General features: G+C 49.3%; 6 protein-coding genes across 6 annotated transcripts; 3 read left to right on the top strand and 3 right to left on the bottom strand.

Moving 5' to 3' along the window:
* Window positions 1-1,901: 1,901 nt before the first annotated feature.
* On the bottom strand, window positions 1,902-2,312 carry PHATRDRAFT_12118 (predicted protein; the record flags this gene model as incomplete). Its single annotated transcript, XM_002179718.1, has 1 exon — window positions 1,902-2,312. A coding segment is annotated over one exon (411 nt), but the record flags the coding sequence as incomplete, so codon positions are not given.
* Window positions 2,313-3,102: 790 nt separating this feature from the next.
* On the top strand, window positions 3,103-4,046 carry PHATRDRAFT_45693 (predicted protein). The gene has a single exon (XM_002179909.1). The coding sequence runs from the start codon at window positions 3,237-3,239 to the stop codon at window positions 3,858-3,860; it is 624 nt and encodes a 207-aa protein (XP_002179945.1). The 5' UTR covers window positions 3,103-3,236; the 3' UTR covers window positions 3,861-4,046.
* Window positions 4,047-4,599: 553 nt separating this feature from the next.
* PHATRDRAFT_45692 (predicted protein) lies at window positions 4,600-6,778 on the top strand (the record flags this gene model as incomplete). The annotated part of the gene is made up of 2 exons (XM_002179908.1): window positions 4,600-4,918; window positions 4,998-6,778. Coding segments are annotated over 2 exons (2,100 nt in total), but the record flags the coding sequence as incomplete, so codon positions are not given.
* Window positions 6,779-6,915: 137 nt separating this feature from the next.
* Window positions 6,916-7,770, bottom strand: PHATRDRAFT_12113 (predicted protein; the record flags this gene model as incomplete). The annotated part of the gene is made up of 1 exon (XM_002179717.1): window positions 6,916-7,770. A coding segment is annotated over one exon (855 nt), but the record flags the coding sequence as incomplete, so codon positions are not given.
* A 3,292-nt stretch (window positions 7,771-11,062) lies between these two features.
* On the top strand, window positions 11,063-14,384 carry PHATRDRAFT_45690 (predicted protein; the record flags this gene model as incomplete). Its single annotated transcript, XM_002179907.1, has 4 exons — window positions 11,063-11,367; window positions 11,462-13,118; window positions 13,197-13,820; window positions 13,923-14,384. 4 exons carry the CDS (start codon window positions 11,063-11,065, stop codon window positions 14,382-14,384), a joined length of 3,048 nt encoding a protein of 1,015 aa, XP_002179943.1.
* A 3-nt stretch (window positions 14,385-14,387) lies between these two features.
* On the bottom strand, window positions 14,388-16,537 carry PHATRDRAFT_45689 (predicted protein; the record flags this gene model as incomplete). The annotated part of the gene is made up of 1 exon (XM_002179716.1): window positions 14,388-16,537. The coding sequence occupies one exon, from the start codon at window positions 16,535-16,537 to the stop codon at window positions 14,477-14,479; it is 2,061 nt and encodes a 686-aa protein (XP_002179752.1). The 3' UTR covers window positions 14,388-14,476.
* Window positions 16,538-16,967: the final 430 nt, after the last annotated feature.

The raw sequence follows: 16,967 nt of genomic DNA, 5'->3' as shown, positions 1-16,967 counted from the left end.
AGTATTCTTCGTTTATTTTCAACTCCATATTTTCACCCAAAAGCGTAATCTCTTCGACATCTTGTTTTTTCTTTTCAGAATAGAGCTCGGAAATACTTATCTGATGGGAATTGATTGCCATCAAATTTCTCAGATCGAACGAACATTGTTCGCCGTTGAGCGATGGTGGAGGAATAAAGTCGGTAGTACTAACGTGATTCTTCTCGTCTTCTAAACTCTCAGCCACATCAGACTCACTATCTTGCGACCCATCACTATCCGATACAACATCGCTCTCGTCCTCGCTATGTTCTACGTCCACAAGCTCAACCTGGCCTTTGGAACCCACGTCGCCGCCATCTTCGGAGTCGGAAGCAAAAGCGTCAGCGGTTGCGCCGTAATCAACTTCTCCACTTTTATCTTCCTGCTTTGCATTGTCTCCTGGTTTGCTTTTCTTCTTCTGCTGCGTCATGGTCCTTATCAATACACAGAATTCAGCAAATGCACAGAACGATAGGAGTCTGCAAATAGGCTTACATTGGAAGAATGATTGGATTTCAAGGAATTCGAGTCTGTCCGTCGCCCGCTATCGCTTATTATCGAAAAGTCTTTGTTGTGTCTTCAATGTAAATACTCCTCTACCTCGAAACGCTAACAGAATTTAAGTATCAGAATAATTCCCAGTGATTAGCTGCACATGTCATGCAGCCAAAGCAAGTTGACGTGTATTCGCAAGAGCAGTGTCCTCTGCAACAAGTGAAACCAAAAAGCTCGGACAATGATGCAAGTAGAAAAAGGGCATTTAATTCGAAAACTGGATGCTCTCCAATTTTCACAAACAGAGCAGTGTACTATTGCATATGATAATCAATCGTGAGTTTGGAAAGATGGGTAGCGCATTTGAGAGGAACAACGGGGTCTCCGTGTTCGGAAGGCACATCCCCTTGTGGCAGCAAATATTTCGCCTCTCCCGTTCCACCAGCAATCCAGGGATGGTGTTGGGCTTCGCGGACAGTCATGCGATCACTGGGGTTCTTTTCTGTCATGCTAGATAGCAGCAAATTAGCATCACCGTGAAGCATGGATGGGTCTCGGATCCGAATCCACTCTTTCCGTGGAGCGATGAAACAGCAACATCCGCTGGTAATCTCGTCGTGATCTTCACCTTCCATCACCACCGATTCGCGTTCTTGCATGTAAGCAGAAATAGAAAAGTTAGGTGGTACTCCCGTCATTGCGACTCGCAGGGTCCATCCTACGCTATATGCGTCAACTATCATTCCGTAGTCGGCCACACACTCTGTCATGGCGGCGTTAGATTTTGAGACATCTGCCTCTGTCTTATGGCGCAACTGCTTTCGGATTTCTGGTGCCGCATATGCTTTAGTACCCAACGCACTCATGGAACGGACGTTTGTTCGTGCACTCGAAATACGTCTGTTATTGCTGCGAAGGCCACCGTCAATTTCCAGATCCGTAGCTATCGGCATAGAAACACCAGACTGGCGCTTTCTGACTGCGGTATTCCCCATGATTGCGTCTTCGACTTCGTTCGTAGCTTCAAACGCGGTACCGCGCATACTTAATGCGGCCGTTTCCGCTAATTTCCCCAATGCATCGTCATCTTCATCCGAATGGTCGTCAGATTCGCAATTCCGATCATTTATGTTGCGGAAGGCAAACGAGGTTCGCGTGTTTTTCGCTGGATCGACTGATTGTTCGTAAACAATGGAATTTCGTAGGTGCTTGCTCTGTCTAATGAATACTTCATCGTTCTCCAGCGCTCTTGCGAAGCCAAAATCCACCAGCATAAGCTTCCACTTCTGATTGGCAACCGCTTTGGTACCCTCAAGGCCGCTGTCCCAAATGGCGTCGTCGCGGAACCAGTCGTAGTCATCTTTCGGGCTTCCCTGGGTACAGGCTACTATACAATTGCTCGGTTTTATATCACGATGAATCACCGCACGTCCATGCAAATACGATACAGCCGCAATCAATTGCCGACAAATCAACCGCGCTAAAGGCATTCCGATGGCTCCACGTTTAATCACGAGCTGGTGCAAGTTTGGACCCCGGGCAAGCTGCATAACAACCAATCGAGAACCTCCGTGCAAAGGATACGACCTTATTAGCCGAATAACGTTGGGATGACAAAGTTCTTGTAAGATGGAAATTTCACGCTCCGCGTAAACGTTGGACTTCTCATTTTTAATGTGAATATTTTTGACCGCTACGTATTTTTCGTCAAATTCACCTTCAGGACTATCTGACCGCCGTGCCATCCAAACTATACCGAATGATCCCTTGCCAAGTATTTGAATGCGTTCGTACTTCTTTTCTGCGGCTTCAGGCCATTCTTCGTTTTCGACCAACACAGCACGGATCAAGTCCGTCATTACGACAAAACAAGCGAAAAGATCTCTATGCCAAGAAATGTCACGTCTTGTCTTTCGCTGATAATGCACGACGATAGAGGGCAGGCATGAAGCGTTGCGGCAATGTCTCGAGGTCTGATTTGCTGTTGTCAGAGTATTGTTCCCTGGGCAGCTTGTCCCTCTTTAAGATACCGCTCCTGGAGAGAGGCTTACAGGCAAAAACTGCATATGCAGTATTCTGCAACGAGGCTTGACTAGCCGTAAGAGACACCCCCTTGAGGTCTTTTCTCACTGACTGTGAGTTACTCTTTCAGGCCCCAAATGGACATGGCTATCGAGACTGACAATAAAGTCCTCTATATAAAATTATCTATGAAGTCATCTCATTTGTTCCGAACTGGCAGATTCCTACGAGATAGATCTATTTCACTGTCAGTATCGAGGAAGTGTTTACTTTTTGCTTTCGTAGTCATTCTTGTTATATAAGAATGTGAAGTAAAACTCATATTAACAAAAAGATTTTGTTGTACTGAGGAAATTCGATAAATGGGTCGCTATAAATCGGAGAAATTGTGAATTATACCAAACCTGGTAGAGATTTTTTTCAAGTTGGACTGTGTCTGACGTCATCAATGCAAAACTGATTGTCCCGATTCTAGATTGTAGATTGCCAACAGAATGTCACACGAGTGCTATTTGAAATATGCATATGCGCAATCTGCTGCTGACAGGCAGAAGAATCCTCTCCTACCTCCGTCTAATCGTCTGCCAACTCTGCTGCGGCTAGCTATACACCAGCTTCTCCTGAAACGACCATTAGTATCAGAGTGAAGAAAAAAGCCTTCTACACATCCATAGGACAATTGTGTTTCGTTGTTTGACATGAACAGCATGTCGAAAGCGTATGGGAAACGGAGGCAGGCTAGACTGGTTCTTCTTACCCAAACAGGCCTGCACATGAGCTTTTTGTTTTACAGCGTCTCGGGAGTTTATGGTTGGGCACCATCTTCTTTCGTCATTGCTAAACGCGATATGTCTGTTGTACCTCTTTCGATTCAAACTCGCTGTTCGGCTGCCGCCGGCTCAGATTCATCTTCGGAAAATCAAACTTCCGAAGCACGGGAAATGAAAGACTTGATTCTTTCTCTGTCGAAAGAGAGGACGGACGACTCTCGAAGGCAACGTATGCAATGCATCTTTACAGAAGCCTTTTCTCGACCTAACGGCGACCCTCAGCGGTTTACGCATTTGTTTGACCAGCAGTTGATCATTTTAGGCGATCAAGTAAAAGCAAAGGCAGCAGCAATGGCAATCGATTTGGAACAAGAAGCGGACACGCATGCGATTAGCACAGAACAATCTCTAGCGGACAACGAAGCTGGAAAAATGCGCGAAAAAAGTGCTGAAGAAAAACAACTTTGGGCTTTGGTGGACATGATGGTTCAATCGAAGACGATTGTGAAACGAGCTAGTGGAGATTTGGGAAGTAAGGGGCGCTTTGGGTGAGGTGATCTGTAATCCTTATATTCCCAGTCGCAAATGCTATACATTTTAGAAATAAATTGATCCGAAAACTGCTGTCAGACTATTTCTTTAGCTGTTGTCCAAGCTCCACCCTTTCACATACATACTTGTGTTTTGGATAAGTTACTCTGTATGAAATCAGACTTAAAACACGCGGATACGACGCCTATTATGTTGCCATATTCCACACTGTAGCCCTTTAACTCATCCTTTTTCCCTCTCGGTGGGCCATCTTATTGCTTAGCCGGCTGTGTTCTAATATGGTATTGTGTTTAAGTACACAAGAAACCAGCTTACAGTTAAGGACGACGATCAGACCTTTTCACGGAATGTGAATTTGGAAACCTTTTGCCATTCATTGCTTTTGACCTTTCCCAATGGTAGCCATCCGTTGTGGAAATGGGGCCGTATCATTTTTCATCGTAGTATGGAGAGCTCACCTGTAAGCTAACGGCTTCCAGGAGATGGAGAAGCGATGATCAATTTGCCGATTCCGAACTCTAATTGGAGTTAACTTTCGCAGAATAGCTAACGAATGAAGTAGATCAGTCTTGGGGATATTTTCATACACGCGATAGAGAGGAAACAATGAGTTGGCCCTTCAGGTTCCCAGTCACAGTATTCCGAGTCCAACCGCAAAATGAGCTTTATCGACCAGCAGTGCTCGCTACTATCACATTGAAACGCATCGTCGGGATCCTGGATTCTCCTCGCAAAAAGGATGGGTCGATGGAGACGCAAAAATAGATTTAAGGCAAAGCCCAAAGGCGACAGTGCCACTGGTTTTAATACGAGCTGGAGCTGGAAAGAACGAGGAGACTTAATCCGCTATCTCAAAACATATCGTCAACACGCCGAACGCGTTTCCGATGGAACGTACGATGCCGAAAGCTTATCGATGAAAAAATCCTTTGTTCGAACTATCGGGGTAGTAGAAATGCCGGTACTTGATCAGCGAAACGTGTCAGCTCCCTATTTGGCCTTGCCAAGGACGCTATCCTCAAAGCAGCGGTTGGCTGTCCACGAGAGTTGCGTGGAAGGTAAAACTTTCTGCGCTGCGAAAATCCATTTATTTCGTATTGCTTACTCCAACCTTTTTTCTCAATCTATCGACATCAGCCAATCTGTATCACGTCAGCGTCGGAGAGAATCGAGACGACCGATACTTGGTTATCTCCATATACGCCGACGGCTTTGATCATTTGCCAAACATAGAGAAACCGTTGAAATTTTCGGTTCATCGCTATAAGCCATGGTATTGTCGAAGTATGACCTTGGATATGGGAGTAGAATCAACAGTATCGGATGTTCAGCAGGAAATGGCTGTACAAGCACGGGCAGAGCAGCTGGCTCGCCAGTCTATTCAGAAGCTAATTGACCAACCTGGATGCTGTTTGCGCGATGGCATCGATTCGATGGATTTCAGAATCTGGGCGAACAAAGATCTCTCAGGGGTCGAACCCCCTGCTGTATGGGACTCTAGCATGCGAAAGAGCGAATGGACTCTGGTCGACACACCTTCGAAAATGAGAGCCTGCATAAGTGAACTTTCGCAATCTCCTCCCTTGGCACTTGCTTTTGATGTTGAGTCATACAACAAATCGAAATACACTCAGCTGACTTGCTTGCTGCAGCTTTCGACCGATCATGGTATGGCGTACGTTATTGACCCTCTCGCACCTGGTGTTTTTGAAGAAGTCGGGGGACTGGCACCGATATTTGCGGATCCGGACATTGTCAAGGTTGGACATTCCATTGGTGGACTTGATGTACGGTCTCTCCATCGCGATTTCGGAATCTTTGTCATCAATGCTTTCGACACTTACGAAGCCGCGAAAGTCTTGTGTCTAGAATCGCATGGGCTCGCTGCAGTTTGCGAACACTACGGCATGAAATATACGGATCTTTACAAAAGTTTGAAAAACGAATATCAGACCTGCGATTGGAGAGCTCGTCCGCTGACAGGGCCAATGATACAGTACGGTAGATTTGACGTCCACTTTTTGATTGAGCTGCGAATGCTTATGATTCGTGATTTGACGAAGACCTACCTGTTTGAAATAAAGCCGGCGGAGGAATTACATGAATCTCGCATGGTTGCTGATACCCTAGCAGCAATCAATTCTATGGCAATCGTAAAAATGGAAGAGCAAGGTATCGGTCCGCCAAGTTCCAATGCAGCAGAGTCGACTTGTCATGGTCTTGCCAGTGACGATTTCATAGAACCTTTAAACCTAGAATCGGACCGCAAGAATGATAATTGGTTGGTCGAGGGCAACCACTTTCAGCCGCAAGTTGATGACGAAACCTCATTCCCACCTACATGGAGTAATCGACCAAGGACAGCTAGCACCGAGAGCAGTAGCTCAAGTGATGAAAGAAAGTCATCACTTAGTGAAATCTCGAACGCGAGCGCCGCTGTACTTCGCTTGCAAGCCTCTCTGATGAAAGTGCTTTCATGGAGCCAACTTAGATGCAAGGATCTATGGTCTGATCGGAAGGAACCTTTTTTGAAACAGAAAGATTTTCTGTCGCTCCTCCAGCGCGCGCGGCGAAATGAGGTGCACTTTGGAGATTCTCAGATTGCACTGTATGAAGAACTGGTAGCCTGGCGTGACCGTGTCGCAACGCGTTTAGAATGCTTATCTGGGTTTGTCGCCCCTTTGGAGCTACTAGTCGTTATTTCGTGGCAACGACCGACGTGCGAAGAAAGTTTGCGCCGCATTACTTACTACTTGCCGGATGTTTTGGCGGAGCATGCTGGGCTTGTCCAGGAGATGCTCTTCTCCGTTCGACGATCACTCCAGGGCGACGGATTCGACCCGGAGGCTAGTAAAGTTTATTGGTATGCTGGGCAAAACAAGCCGCCATCTCGGATTTCAAAGGTGGAGCTTTCACCTGTAAAATGGAAGATAATGGCAAGCGCTGCTGTGGCGTTTGCCGCAAGTGTAGCTTTGGGTATCATTGCGTCCCGCAAACGGAAACGCTAGTCATCGACCGTTTATAATTTCAGCATGGCAATATCCATAATATTAGTCTACCCCAAGTCTTTCCGCCATAAGATTATTTCTTGCTGCTTGAAGTACCGACGGTCATCTTCATCCACCAAGACCAGGTTCAGAAAATACCGCACTGAAAAACGATTGTTAACGGCTGTATAGGTTGGGGTTAAATCAGCAGGAATACCTTGCAAAGACAATTTCACCGGAATGACTTCACCCTTGACGGGTGCACCGTCCATGATTTCGTATTTGACAAGGGTTTGAGTTTCGGTAAAAATATTGCCAGCGGCGTCGACGTTCGAGTTGGAAGAACTTCCTTGATTGGTGGCGTCTGTAGCTGCTGCGAGCGCAACACCTTCTCCACTGGTTTCCCTTCGAATGACAGCTAGCTCCATGTGTTTGATTTTGATTTGCACGAGCAAAAAATGAATTTTACCAGTAATAGTGTCCCGCAAATGGTATTGGCGTCGGGCATATTCAAATTCAATATGCAAGCAGTCTTCAATTCCAACTTCCATTTTGATAGACTCGTGTGAGATTGGCTCCTGTCCACGGAACTGCACCCAAACATCCTGTTCCTGCTTGAGTGGGGGCAAAAACTTGCGCTCTACCTTGACCTTGACAATATACCGAACTGCCACGTTTCGCCCACAATAAGACTCGAATTCCTTGTCCATGTTTTTAAAATGAAAAGTGTACATGGTCTCAGTTTGGTACAAAGATCCGGGCGGGGCTAATTCCTTTGACAGGCTAATAAAATCGTAGTGTGGGCGACCTTCGTGAACACCTATACTCATATCGATGCGCCCTATAAATTGCACTTTGATGCCCAAGTGCTCCACCTTTTTGCCTGGAGGCAATCGCAAGATGACAGCCCCTTGAACATCCTGACTTGCTTCATAGGCGTAAACAATGGACGACGAATCCGTCAAAGGATCCGAAGAAGAACCCGTGAATTGCGGACTCGATTGGTGATTTGCGCGTTGTTGGTGTGGCGCATGTACGCTGTTCTCGAAATATCCCTGTGCAAACTGTTGTTGTTGCAATAAGCCGGATGTTTGGGGAGTAATCAACTTGTCGCTAGCGGGATGCTTCACTCTCCAAAAGGGATTCCGGTGCAGCTTCCAGCTTGGCGCGTGATCCATTGCGACGATATCCTGCGAGGAAGGCGGCGTCAAACGAATCTCCACTGCAGGACCGCCACTGCCGGTCAAAGCGCCGAGTAAAGATCCCTTGCATGACAAACAGAGGATAGAATCTGAAGCGTAAGAAGGGATAGGATCAACAAAGCCTTACGCGGAGGCAAAATAATTCTTACATACAACGTTCATTTTTCTTCCGAGAGCTATTCACAGTCAAGCTGGATACAAGATGATGTTTCACTGTCAGTCCGGGGAGCAGCAATGCAAAAAAAAACTCTACGCTTCCCACCGGTGTCCGCCAAAGACAGCAAAGGGCTAACGTTCAAGTTTAACTGTGTTGCGAGTCACCGTCTACAGCTCTTGGGATCCATGGGATCCATTCGCCTTTGCTGGAATCCGGAAGTGGTTCCCGTCCCGGCGGAATTTTCATAGTCGGCGTCTCGTGAAGAGAACAATGTATATTTCGTCGTGTGTGCTTTCTCTTATTTTCAAGAATATCTCCATTTTGAACTTTACGTCAGTCGTTTGCGCGGCTGGGTATGGTATCTTTGCATGTGCGATCGTCGATTGTACTATCGAACTTCGAAAGAACATACGAAAAAGATTGATATGGAGTATTGATTGAAGTTCGCAGCCATCACATTGCCATCGAGTATTGTGGAATCTCGAAAATCACTGGCTTCTGCTCGTGCCATTCCGAAGTACCCCATGGGCTCTCCTTGAGCGTCTTCGAACTCTGAATCTCTCCATCTTCCGCAAGTCATGTAGCGCACTGGATGGAACAAATATACTATACTATATCTCATAAATTTACAACATTGACCATTCTTGTCAATACTTTTCCAGAAACACAAAAAACAATATCAAGATGCCTGAACAAAACGACGACAAATCTATGATGCAGAAGGCCAAGGAGACTCTTGGAATGACCGATACCCAGGACAAGAAAGACGATGCTGGTGTTGACCGCAGCGGCATGCAAAAGGCCAAGGACAATGTCGGCGTGGACAAGAGCGGGGCTCAGCAAGCCAAGGACACCGCTGGTACAGACCGCAGTGCCGTGCAAAAGGCTAAGGATGCCATGTAAACAGGCGCTCGGTCAAGGGAGCGGAGATTGATATTCCAGCTGTGAGAGCGGAGGCGTAGGAAAAATAAAGTAAATAGCTGTGATCATCTCTCTACTGTCTATTTGTAAAAATATGCTAATGTAAATAACTACATCAGAACATCTAGGTCCTCAAACCGGTAAATTCGATCTGCATAATATCAGTAAGGAAAAGTTCCCAGTTTTGCTTAAAAGTATTGCTGGTCACATCAAATCTTACTGTCGATGATGCTCCTGAGTGAAGAAGTATACAACTATACAGTCAGTCGTATATTGAAGTCGATACCCGTTGTGGGACTGTATATCTTCGCAATCATCCATTCCGTTCCTAACGAGAAGAATGGATTTTCCACGAGGGTCTTCGATCTCCGAATTTTCTTCCCGAATTTTTGTAGAATGGAATGAAGAAAAACATCAGATGACGATCTCGTTTCACAAATTCAATCAATTGACTATTTCAGTTGCCTACTCAAGTACATACAACAAATCGAAACCAAAATGCCTGACCAAGACAAGTCCATGATGCAGAAGACCAAGGAAACACTCGGATTGGGTGACACTCAAGTCAACAAAGATCAGGCCGGTGTGGATCGCAGCGGTGTACAGAAGGCCAAAGATAGCGTTGGCATTGATGTTAGCGACGCCCAGAAAGCCAAGGATCAAGCCGGCGTAGACCGCAGCGCGCTACAGAAGGCGAAGGATGCCATGTAGACCGGATGCAGCAGGAAAAGGACGGCAATGCGTTCTGACAGTGATAATGAAGGCAGAGAAGGAAAATAGTATTATGCTTTGCATCACTTTTGTGTCCACTATTGTGCTACCGTGTATTTTGATTAGAATCGTTGCAAGAAACTGCACTGGCCAACTTTTGTCATTCTGCACCATATCTAGAGATCATTCCAAGTCCGTGTGAGTCGTAATGACCGTCGAACAAATCTAATGATGCGACGGAGATATCTCACGGTCAATCGTCGTCCATCCCTCAAAATTCTCATTGAAGTGCCCACTGCGACTCCTTGACTCAACTGGTGACGATTCAGTACTTCAAATGCGACTCCATGTTGAAGTAAAAAAAGTTTGGGGCTTCCTTGACCCTCTTCGATCTCGAAATCGGTTTGTCCAATTTACAAAGGCAACTCTTCAAACCGAATGGAGCATCACTTTCCACTTATAAAAACGTTTGATTCCATTGTGAACCGTAAAAAAGCCTTCGCTTCCATCTGAAAGTATGCACGACCACCACAAGTCCGCGATCCAGCAAACCAAGGAAACGCTTGGAGTGGGCCACACGCAACGTAACAAGGATGATACCGGTGTCGGTCGCAGTCGGCTGCAAAAGGTCAAGGACAACGTCGGTATTGACCGGAGCGGTGCTCAGAAAGCAAAGGACCAGGCCGGGATGGATCGCAGTGCGTTGCAGAAGGCGAGGGATGCGCTGTGAGCCTACGAGAGGACAAAATGATGCGCAAATCGTATCTCCTCATGAAGAATGAAGATGGAAAAGGAAAGCCTGTGTATCACCACCTTTCTCGAAAAACATTTGTAGCTGTAAACACACGTACTGATTGTGAATTGTTTTGCAGAATCCGAAAGTTCGCTATATAGCTGCGTATTACCGTATGAAAATGAAACCGGATTCACCGTCACCATTCCGACACAAAATGTGTCCCTGGGGTGACACGAACCAATGGAAACATAAGAATGTCAATGTCGCAATAGCTTTAAACTATCCAATGAATCCAATACATTCGTAACAAGGGAACGCCTGCACAGCTTTTTCGCGCCTTTCCGTCCCGTGCCACTTCCTGCTCGTCTCAACCGACCATGATGGTGGGTAGTCACGAAATACTCTTCAGCCGGTGCAATCGAAAGTGTCGTCCCAGCTTTGTGCCGTGTCAACCAATACTAGCTTGGAACGGTCTTGGATAACGCAGAATGGAACCCGATTTCGACGAGGATGATCTCATCAATGACTACATTGAGGAATCTTACGAGCCGCCGACGGCCGAATACGATGTAGACTTTTTCGAAGAAATGATGGCCAGCGGTGGCGTTACCAAAACGACGACGGGTAGTAGGACCAACGATGCGACGACAATGGGCAAGCAGTCAGTACTCGTGCCGGTCGAGAATACGGGTGCGGTAGTCAATCCTGCGCCTGTAGATCCGCACGTTAGTGTTCGTGATGCATTCGAACAACGCGCCGAAAAGCCTACCGAGAATCTCTTCACCTTTGAGCGGTACGTGACGTCGCATTACGAAACGAACAATCGGCATACCGACGAACGATGATTCCAAAACTCACGAGCGATAATGCCAAACGTACTTTTTCAGGTACAACTACAATATGGATTGGAGGGCTCCTCGCCAAGCCAATTCGCCGAGCGGCAATACCATGCAAGCCAAGGAATGGAAAAAGTCGGAACCGGGAAGGAGACGGAATCGAGACTTGTTCGGAGCATACGACGACGACGACAATCCGGAAATCACGCTATCCGTGGGAATATCCAGACAAGTGAGCAATAGATTGCCGTCGGCACCGGATGCACAATTGTTGGAGTTTGGCACCAAATCAGCCCGATCCCAAATGGGTCGGAAACGACCTTGCTACCGATCGCACTCCATGCCCACACGACCACAGGTGGGACGGCACCAGCAAATACCCATGACGCTGGGTGACGGGACCCGTGTGCATCTCAACGTGAAGGTTCCCGCTAGTGACGGCAAGCTAGATGGTGGTGAAGGTATCGGACACAAAAACGATACCCACAACTCTTTGGGAATTTCTGTTGCGGAACTCATGGAGCGGGTACAAGCAATTCGCCGTAGGCAAGAACACGACAAACAGCAGCACTGTAACACTGATCATGACGACCCAGTCCACGGAGATAGTCACCGTCATTTGGGGACGGAGGACCATCGTTTGTGGGTAGATAAGCATGCCCCCACGTCCTTTGCGCATCTTCTTTCCGACGAACGTACCAATCGCGAAGTAGTGCGAGCTCTGCGCGCCTGGGATCCGTACGTCTTTCGGCGAGATCCCCCACCGCGGCCCGATTTTGGGTACTCCGCCAAACCATCGGATTTTCATTCGGATCGCAAAAACGAACATGGCAGTGGCAAGAGTAGGGATAGCAGTCGGCAAGATCGCCGCCCGGAAGAGTCGTGTAGAGTCATTTTGTTATCGGGACCGCCAGGTGTCGGCAAGACTACTCTGGCGCACATTGTCGCCCGGCATGCTGGTTATCGTCCATTGGAAGTCAACGGATCGGACGAACGTTCGGCTTCTGCTTTAACGGAACGAATCGTTCGAGCCATGGAATCTACAACTCTCCACACTGCAAAGATGCGAAGAAGTGTACACAACCACGAGTGCAAAGACGATTCCCTACCAAAGCCCAACTGTGTCATTCTGGACGAGATTGATGGTGCGGATGCCAAAGGTTCCATACAGGCCATTGTGAACATAATTCGAGCCGATATTCCAGCCAAGTCACAGGCTTCCAAAGCACAATATTTGCGGCGCCCCTTAATTTTGATATGCAACAACAAATATGCGCCGACGCTGCGGGCTTTACTGCCTTACGCAAAAGCCTTTCACGTCAATCCGCCGTCGCCAGCTCGCTTGGTTGCTCGCCTCCGATCCGTGCTGACGGCGGAAAACCTAACAGCGGGAGGTGGCAGCTCGTTGCTAAATCAATTAGTATCGGTCGCATCCGGTGACATTCGCTCCTGTTTGCACACCTTGCAATTTGCGTCCTCGCGGTCCAAGGAGCTGGCCACCCACGCGGAAGAAGCCCCGTCCGTTATCGATTTGTCCGACAGCTTGCGCGGTGCCATGTCGGGGGATGGCCTCAAGGATGAACGAAACGATATGGCTGGTACAATCACGAGCGTATTTCGGAAGAGAAAGGATCGAACCTTTCTTGATAGCAAGCGTGTCATGCAAGACAAGCGCCCGAGCTCAACGCGCATTTTCGAGGCTGTGCAGGTATGTAGACTGTAGATTGGTGATAGAATTCACATTGTACATTTGTCGTTACTGACACCATTTCGTGGGTGGCTATAGAATTTTGGGGACAATCTTCGTATCCTGGATGTTTTGTTTCTCAATGTACTCCGCGTTTCGTACATCGACCCAACCTTGGACCGCTGTGCAGCAGCTCACGAATGGTTGTCGAGTTCGGATCTGTGTCCGCGGCAGGTTCCGTCCACCGCCGGTGCGATTCATTTACTGTGTCGCGTCGAACAGCGCCCGGACTTATCCTTTTCAACACGGGAGCTTATGGACAGTCGCTACCAGTTTGAAGCGAATCAGTCTCTGGCGCAAAAGTTTGCTGAAGGGCTTTCAATGCAGACACGAAGTCGGTCAACGAGCTTATTGGCGACGGAAACCATCCCGTACAGCTTATGGGTACTTTCCGCAGGGGAAGGTAGCAGTGGGGCCCTAGATCGGGCCGCTACGTCTCTGCAAATTCTGAATAAGGCAGAACTTGGTTCCTTTCACAGACACGTTATGTCTTTGCGATGTTTGGGCCTTAGTTATGTCGCGGAGCAGGAGGAAGCCGCACCGGGCGAGTTCAAAGGGATCACTGGCAGCGTTCTCCGTCTCGAGCCACCAATCGATCGCCTCGCACACTTTATGGACCTGACGCGAGCCAAGAGTCAAAAACGAATTGAGATTCCCATAGCGGTACGTTGTGTCGTGGGTGCCGGAACCGTTTGCGGCGGTGTCTCGTGTATTGGTTCACTCACTCATCCTTTTGCTCGCCCTCGCTGTCTTGACTACTTATAGATGAAAGAGTTGCTGGCACAAAGTGTGCTTCACGAAAATATGCGCCATCTCGGAGCCCAAGCGCAGTCCAAGGCGATCTCCACGAAAGTTCGGTCCAAGCTGCCGGCGCCCTCCGTGGTGGCCGCCCCGATGGAAGCAGCGCCTGAATTGTCCGCGATGAACACTTCCTCTCCCGACAAACGGGAAGCGGCTAGTAGTTCCGACGCACCACTCGCCAAGCGCCGCAAAACACCATCACCAACCAAAGCTACGGCCCACAATTTTTTGGGACTACAGGCTCGCAAAGTCAAGCAGCAGCGGTCAGCCCGTACGGCGGCCCGCGTGGGAGTCGAGCGTTCCCACAAACATCAAACGTCTCATACGGGCAGTGGTGTTCCGTTGACCCAAATTGTCCGCCTCCGGTACATCAAGGGTTTTACACAGGCCGTTCGGGCACCGTGTCGATTGGAAGACTTGGCGTAACATAGTGACGTAAACAAAGCACTACTAGTATTAAGGTTTGGGGGGATATATATCCTAACACAGAATGAGGCCAACATAAAACAAGTTTGTGTTTAAAACGGATTCTGGGCAGCATAGGTGGGCTGCGGTTGGGGCGTATCCCAGGGATTCGCAGGGGCATTGCCATAAGCCGGGGCGCCGGGATACGCTGCGGGGGCGTTTGGCGTCGGTCTTTGGTAGTTGGGGGTGGCGTTCGCCTGATGCTGCTGTGGGTAACTCCCGTACGACTGCGGTGGCTGTCCGTACGGTTGCGGTTGCGGGGGTTGTTGCTGTCCGTACGGTTGCGGTTGCTGGGGTTGTTGCTGTCCGTACGGTTGCGGTTGCTGGGGCTGTTGCTGTCCGTACGGTTGTTGAGGCTGTTGCTGTCCGAACGGTTGCTGCAACTGTGGAGGCTGTCCGTACGGTACCGTTTGGGACTGACCGTAACTGGGGTATCCCACTTGGGATGGTGTGGTACTGGAATCCGGCCCGTAACTGCTTTGTCCACCCGCTGTGCCCACGTCATCCCAGTTATCGACGTCCAACAAATCTTCCTCGTATGCCACGGACTCTGGCTCCGTCTGGTGGTTGTCGTTTCGATTGTTGGGATTGTGGTAGTCCACAGGCGGTCCACGATTTCCCCCGGAATGACCTTCGTAATCGCCGCGATCACCGTTGTGGTGATGGTCGTGGTGGCCATTGTTGTCCTGGTGGTGGCGGTCATAGCCGTTGTCGTCGTGTGGTTCGGCGTAATCTTGTCGGACGGCACCCGTGGCTCGAATACCGCCACTCAAGGGTGTGTTCCGCATACACTCCACGAGGGCTTCGCGCAAAGCGTCGACTTCTTTGGGATCATAAGAACCAAAGGCTGCGGCAATAGTGGGTCCGTAATCCATCCACCGTTCCAGTTTGAACTGGCGTACGAGTTTGTTGCCGTATCCCTTGGTGCGACACTGTGTGACTTGGTATCCGCGAACGTTGGGTTTGTAGAGATCGTGCACGAAATTAACGGCGAGTTTGATCATGAAATTGCGTTGTTGCTGATTGTGGTAGGGATTGTTGAGCCAATCGTCGAAATCGGCCTGTGTCCGGAACCACAGCATGGTGTGGGGTCCATACTGTACCCAAAAGCTCTGTTTCCATTTCTTCATGACAATTGTCCGGAACGAGATCCGCGAGAGCACGAATCCTTTCTTGCGCACGAGTTCGGCCTTGGGTAGTGGGGAGGCTCCGGGTGGCGCTTGTCGAGCGAGTTCTTGACTGTAGCGGTTGCGTTCGGACGATCCCACGGGGTAGGGATTGTCTTCGCCACTGGGATTGTGTGGAACAATGGCGTCGGAATAGTCCCGTGGTGTCTGGTTTTCCTGCGGTGGCGGTGGACCGTGATCCTCCCGACGTTCCAACGCTCTCGATTGGTAGTGATCGAGAGTCGTGACGGGAGCCGGAGTGGGAGCCGGAGCGTCAAAGGGACCAAATGGGTTTTCGTCGTCCAGTGGAGCGGACTGGGCCGGTGTCGTCGAATCACCAAAGACATCCTGGTTGGCGTAGGGATTCGGAGGTGATCCGGCGGAAGCATACCCGGGCTGGGGTTGCGTCGGAGCGGGAGGGGCAAACGGATCAAACCCTGCGGCTGGAGTCGTCGCAGTTCCGTGGTAGTCCCCCACACTCCACGGATTCACCGGTGCTTGCGTACTCGGCACCATGGCTTGTGAGGCATACTGCGAAGGTTGTGATTGTGACTGCGGAGTCACGACTGCTGCGGCGTACGGATTAGCAGACTGCGGGGCGGGGACCAACGCGTTGCCGTACGATTGCGGAGGTGGATTCGTCGGCGCCGTCGTCGAATACGGATTCGCGTGGGAGGCTGCGTACCCCGTGTTCCATTGTTGTGGTGGTGGTGGTGGCTGTGGGGCTCCGTAGTAGGCGTTGGGGGCCGACGGAGCACCGTACGCCGACGATGGGTCGGGTGCGGTGGTGGCAGTTACGTAAGGGTTTGTACCGTACGGATCCGGTGACGACGGAGACGCAAACGGATTGCCTCCCCCACTTTCTACCGCCGTGTCTTGGTACGTGGTGGATCCTGCCGGTACAGCGGCGGCGGCGGTGGGAGCACCAAACGGATTGTTGCCTTCCATGTCTATCACCTTTTTAGATATGGAAATACGTTTGTTTAGTCTCACCTGTGGAGAAAGAAGAGCAATTAATTGCACAAGCAAGGTGAATTGACTGCGAATCGAATCGGAACGGACCGTTGTGTTGGTGTGTAGATAGATGCCCCGCCTCTTTGGTACATCGACCGTATCCTTGGCACGGGCACACGTTTGCTAGTTACAGTAGCTAGTAGAGTAGAGCCACTAGTTGGCTCTACTAGTAGAGTAGAGCAAGAGCTACCGTAGTTTTCCTCCTGCGACGTGGGGGGGAAATTCGAAAACCTCCCAAGGGGATTCGGTTCGTCCGTTCGGAACACGTTTTCACAAGGAACCAAAGTGCCCCAACGAGCCAAAAGAGTCCGACCACGAGCAGCGGAACCCGTATATTTCGACCCGCGAATGACTTTTGGGGTCT

This window comes from Phaeodactylum tricornutum, chromosome 7 (assembly GCF_000150955.2).
Source record: "Phaeodactylum tricornutum CCAP 1055/1 chromosome 7, whole genome shotgun sequence".
Classification (NCBI taxonomy): domain Eukaryota; phylum Bacillariophyta; class Bacillariophyceae; order Surirellales; family Neidiaceae; genus Phaeodactylum; species Phaeodactylum tricornutum.
Note: the sequence above shows the minus strand (reverse complement) of the source record. Positions and strands in the feature narration are given on the sequence as shown.